We start from the raw sequence: 6,000 nt of genomic DNA, 5'->3' as shown, positions 1-6,000 counted from the left end.
TTCACTTCACTTCATATAGTGTTTACGGCTGCAAATGAATGAATTAAAATATAAAGCATGGCTACAAAAGATGCACACAAGCTTCATGAATTAGTTGAGTCTAGCAATGAAGCGAAAGGAATGGGGAAGAGCAAAGGGATGTCTATTGTGGCATTAAATGCTTATTTTTGCAATGTGAAAAAATATGACAAAATACTAACTCTTGTTACTTTGACAGTGGAGAATATATGAAGTTTATAATTCTCTTTAGGTTTTTCTACGTTTTTAAAATGTTTCATAGTTTTACATAAATATTTATGAAAAAGAACCTCTTTAATTATTTGATAAGTAGATGTTATATTACCATTCTTACAGTCCCTGAAACTGTTCTCTAGCTATTCTCTTTGTGATTGAATATTCTCTGGGCCTGTTTCCTCATCTTAGGGTAACAGGGGTGAACAGAGGGTCATTTAAGATTCTTTGTGGCTCAGATACTCCAAGTGCCTTTTCTTTCCCATCCCCTGACACTCCTCCTTACCCCCTTTTATGGTTCAGTAACTGACTCCACTATCCTTCCATCTTCCTTTACTTAAGTCATCTATTCTGAAAAGTTACCCAGCGACATCTGACAAAAGCATTCTTAGTAAACAAGTTTGCTAAAACTTTAGAAAAGTTTTTTGTGTATTTTCCATTTAAAACTCTTAGCTTTTCATGGCTTATCTCTGACCTAAAAGAAGTAGAGGGAGCAGGAGAAGGTGGCAATAGAAAAGAGGCTCCGTAAGTGCCTTCTTACCTGGGTATCAGATTCCAGCCAAGGGGCAGCTAATTTGGGAATGGACTAGAATGAGGCCATCTTAACTCTTTGTGCCATCTGGGCAGGTCAGCGTGGGCACAATAAACTGTACTTTGTAACTGGAGGTTGAGTGGGAGGGTTAAAAAAAAGAAGAGGGAGGGGCGAAATACGGGGAGAGAGGGCCACCCTCTTTCAGAAACAAACACCCTGTAGCATCTCCGCCTCAGCAGGAAGGTGCGTTTGTCTGGGCAAACCCGGAGGGGAAAGCGCCTCGCCTGCAGCGGCCAAGTGAGTTGGGCCGGCAGCCCGCGGGGAGGTGGGGCGAATTGCTTCCGCAGAGCCTCAACCCGGCTCTCTCCCGGCGCCCTGACGCCGGGCTCGGAGGTCGCGGAGGAGTCGAGGACCCGCGCCCGCGAACCTTCCACCCGCGGAAGACCCGGGTGCAGCCATGGGCTACCCCGGGCGGAGGCCCGTCATCCCGCCGCAGGTAAAACTGGAGATGGGACAGGTTCTGAAGGCAGGACCGTTCAAGTTTCCTTCACCTGCAGGAGTTCAGCTGCCTTTACCTGCAGGAGTTCAGCTGCCTTCACCTGGGGTCTTGATTTAGCACAAAGATTGAGGGCAGGAATAGAAGGGAGCGGAAGAGGATGAGATGATTAGATAACATCACCTACTCAATGGACGTTAAGTTTGAGCAAATTGGGAGATAGTGGAGGGCAGGGAAGCCTGGCGTGCTGCTGTCCATGGGATGGCAGAGTCAGACACGACAGCGACTGAACAAGGTTCTCCAGGAGAAAAAAATTTGCCTTGATCTTTTTTTTTTTTTGGTCAGGCACTTTTCAATATAACCCCTTTCGTTTCACACACACACACAAAAATCACATTTGCTCCCTGGGAGATCCTGTACTCTAGGAGTTCATGCAGCAGTCCACGAACTTGGCACAGCTGTAATCAGCACATTTTAGGATGGAGTGTGTTCAGAAGCTCTGCATTACTAGATATTATTGTTACTTTTTATTATTATCTTCATCTTCTTACCGTTATTGACATCACTTGTTATTATTACTAATATCGTGTTAGTCTCCTACATTGCGTATTTATTTTAAAATGTTCAAAATTTTTGATCTAAGTCTTTATTCAATCGCATTTTTATATACTGAAATAGAGCCATCGAGATGACAGAGAAACCCTGGTTTCTGAACATAAGCACAAAGGGAAAACTTGTCGTCAGTCTGCTGCCGTTTTTAATGTTGTCAACTCAATTATAGGGTCTGGTATAATAGGTAAGTGTTTTTTTGTTTTGTTTTGTTTTTTTAATTTTTCAATGAAAAGGCCAAATTTAAGACATTTATTATGTTGCTAGTATTCATAGATTATTTTTAAAGGAAAAAAATTTAAATTATAAAATTGGTAATTTTTTTTTTCGTAAAAGCCTTCCTGTTTTCCAGTGTGCACACCATCAGTCTTTTATACTAAAGATGGGGTGGCAATTCACACACTGTTTCTACATTTGAGAGTATCCTCCGTGTGTGGTAGATTAAGGTGAAGCTGCAGATGGAAGATAACTAAAAAATTTTTTCATGGGCTGTATATCAGTTGATAATGTTACCAAGTTTACTTTTTTCCCTGTTTCTGGAATGTCTACTGTTACTTGAATCATCTTTCTATAACCTTTTGGAGGTGTAAAACCTCCAGATATTTGAATATATTGCAGATACAAAACTTTAATGTGAAATGTAGCAATCTTGTGAAAAATCAAATCCATGTAATATTTCCTTACCCATTCAAAAAGTATTAAAATTTAAAGTCCAAACTTATTGTGATATATTAATTTTAACTGTAATCAATAAATAGAAATTGTTTTTAAATGGATTTTTAAAACAAAGGAGTCAAGTAATCCGAATTCAAAGAAATGAACAGCTCATATTTTCCCAGTCTGAAGCCAGGGGTAAATTTCTGGCAAAATTAAGTGTATTACATTATAATAATAAAGGCAGCTTTTTTTTTTTTTTCAGTGCTTCTTATTCTTTTTGTTATTTGAAAACATCCAATTTAAGGTAAAACTGAGACAAATCAAAATCCTGCAGATGCTCCTTGAGACTTACTTTTTCTCTGTAATGTTTTGACATCTTAGTCACAGTCATCTGGATTGAGTTACTTCTCTTAACTTTCTCAAATTGATGTGTTTCTTGATTTTATTTTCCATATATAGACAATTTTTTTCATATGGTAGATAAAATGTAGGAACTGACACAAAGTAATAGCAAGTAGGGGCAAAGATTTGTTTGAAATTCTGCCTCCATGTGCTGTGGAGGTGTAGGCAGAATCCCAGAGTTAATTCCTAATATGAATACTTGAAGCTGATCCATGTCAGCAACCTTGAAAAGTACCTCTTAATTAGGCTCAGCAGATTTTTTAAAGGGGAAGGTTTTCAGGGAATAAAGTATTCTGGATGGAAATAGTTTATGTACATTTTATTTTAAATGTTTCATTGTACATAATCTAAAATTCCCCATTTCCCCCCAAAAAAGTTTATAATAAATAATGTTATATACTCACTTCAGCTTTATAAAAAATACCTTTACCTACTTATTTTTCTCTCCTTTTCCTACAGAGTTGCCCATCTTGACCCCAGAGTTAGTCTTTCCTCGAATCTCATAACCTTTCTATTCTTTATTTTCTAAGATTTTTTTTTTTTTTTGGTGTGGACCATTTTTAAAGTTTTTATTGATTTGTTACAATGTTGCTTTTGTTTTATGTTTTGGTGTTTTGGCTGGGAAGTATGTGGAATCTTAGCTCCCTGACCAGGGATCAAACCCATACCCTCTGCATTGAAAGGTGAAGTCTTAACCACTGGACTGTTGGAGAAGTCCCCCAAACCTTCTATACTCATCATTGTCTCTGTTTTCCCAGCCAGCCTGTAAGGAGAGCTCTGAGTCATTACTCTCCACATATTCTAAGTCATCTGTCCCCGCACCCTGAAAGTGAGAGTCGCTCAGTCATGTCTGATTCTTTGCGACCCCATGGACTGTATAGTCCATGGAATTCTCCAGGCCAGAATACAGAAGTGGGTAGCCTTTCCCTTCTCCAGGGGATCTTCCTAACCCAGGAACTGAAACCAGGTTTCCCGCATTTCAGGCAGATTCTGGTAAAACCCCAAAATGAACATTATTTGTGTGAATTGGCATCTGTTTATCATGTGATGCTTTCTTATCATATTCTTCTACCTCATAAACTCACTCTGTTGACATGTCCTTAATTTACAACATTTTATTCTGTAGTAAATATTAATATGCTAACATTTAATTTTAGTATTCATATGCACTGTTTACAACTATCTCATATAAATATGTTAATATTCTTAACTGATTATATACAGTAATTGGGGAAAAAACCTATTTGTATGTTTTATTCATGTGATGGGTGGCACATTTTTTTTTCCAGGATTGCCTTATTCAATGAAGCAAGCTGGCTTTCCTCTGGGAATATTGCTTTTATTCTGGGTTTCATATGTTACAGGTAAAAAATACTATATAACTGCTTATTCCTGCAACTTAAATTATGCAATGATTGTTTTACACAAACACACATACACATCCCCCGTAACTGAATTTCCTAACTAAAAAGTACATCAAAGAATCCTAGAGAATTTAGACATTTATGACTGAGGAGATTTACTTTTCTTGCTAATCCTCTGAACAGATTAGAAGAGTGTTGTATATTACCAGGCCTAAATCCTTTTCATGTGCCATTTTCACTTTCTGCCAATAGTGGTAGGTGGAGGAGTCATTTTAAAGACTGATTAAGGCTGAGACTGTACTCTGAAAATATAGATGTTAGGAATTCCTTTCCCACAAAAAACATGGACAGGTGCTGACATGGACAACCTTTTCAAGCTCTGTTCATGCAGGTGGCACCAAGAGCCCAGGTTCTCAGCCAGTGGGGGTCCCCACACCACCACCCCCACCCCTGCCAGTCTTCAAAGGCAGCAGTAAGGCACTTCTGTATCCCTTTTGTCCTGCTTCCCACTTTTCATGTAATAAACCTATGTTTGGCCACTTCCCCATCTAAGTACAGACTTTACGACTAGTCATCTTATCTTACTGTGTTTGCACCCCTGCCCTGTCGTCCCCCCAGTACCCCTCATGACAAACACAAAGGCTTTCCTCTGCCTTAGGATCTCTGTGACACAGACAATCCTCCCCAGCTCTGCACTGGTGGCTGCTGTGGGCTGCTATGTGTGATCACCTAGCTGCCTTTTACCAGGTGATGCAAAACACCTCAGTGGTCCCCTTCAGTGGAGTGGCAACCCGGGCCTCAAGAGTGTCACCTTCCTGTGAGGCTATGAATCCCAGCCATCATTTCCCCACATGACTGCTAGAAACCCCAAAGCTGGCCTCCTTGCCTCCAGGAGGGACCCACGTGTGGTGCAGTTGGAGCTGCAGAGTGCGACCTCTGCCGGGCTGGGCTGCCTCCGGTCTCCACCAAGACTTTGTCCTTCTGAGCTATGCCCCTGGCTTATCTTTTCACTCTCCATCTCCTGAGAAGCTCCCTTAAATCCCATGCCCAAGAGTCTCTGTGTTAACTCTACTTATGGAGACTCTAAGATGCCATCCCCTATAAAATCTCAGTCTTCCAAAACCAGCCTGTAACTCAGCCATCTTTCCTGAGAAATAAAGTGAAGATTGCCTCAGAGCCTACACTCCCTTCCTCCCTGCTGTCTTCTCATTACCCCCAACCCCCCAAACCTAAGCTGCTTTTAGCTTCTACAGCACTTAATTTGTAGCTTAAGTAATAGGAAATCTGTAACTTGGTGCTTATTCAGAGTTGCTGGTGTTTAATTTTTATGTTATTCAAGAGAACATTTAGCACACTAAAAAAATCCCATTCAAGGATTTACCCATGTTGTTTTTAATTTCCTGTTTCCCAGTCAATCAGTACAAACAAATAATTAATTTCCTCCCAGGCATAATAACCATGGCTTATTTAAGTGCACTGTGAACATTTGCACACATCATAAACCAGAAGGTAGAAAAAAAATTAAATATACATCACCTAAAATCTCAACCAACACTTGAAGAGAATGAATAGTTTCTTAAAGCAAAGTCACATTATGCATACACAGATCAACTGATGCTGTATATAAACCTACAGCAGTGTCTAGAAGCAGACCTTTCCCAAGTCATATATTACAAAATTACTAATCAGTGGAAATTAGTTATTCTTAT

General features: G+C 39.8%; 1 protein-coding gene across 1 annotated transcript in view; it reads left to right on the top strand.

Moving 5' to 3' along the window:
- Nucleotides 1-1,045: 1,045 nt before the first annotated feature.
- Nucleotides 1,046-6,000, top strand: part of SLC38A11 (solute carrier family 38 member 11) — a 55,727-nt gene continuing 50,772 nt past the window's right edge. Inside the window, exons 1-3 of the mRNA XM_005896157.3 lie at nt 1,046-1,259; nt 1,938-2,055; nt 4,217-4,291. Coding sequence (XP_005896219.2) covers nt 1,221-1,259; nt 1,938-2,055; nt 4,217-4,291 — 232 coding nt within the window. The 5' untranslated portion in view covers nt 1,046-1,220. The remainder of the gene's footprint in view (nt 1,260-1,937; nt 2,056-4,216; nt 4,292-6,000) is intronic.

The sequence above is a fragment of the Bos mutus genome, chromosome 2 (genome assembly GCF_027580195.1).
Source record: "Bos mutus isolate GX-2022 chromosome 2, NWIPB_WYAK_1.1, whole genome shotgun sequence".
NCBI lineage: Eukaryota > Metazoa > Chordata > Mammalia > Artiodactyla > Bovidae > Bos > Bos mutus.
The sequence above is the reverse complement of the archived record's forward strand: the minus strand, read 5'-3'. Positions and strand labels throughout refer to the sequence as shown.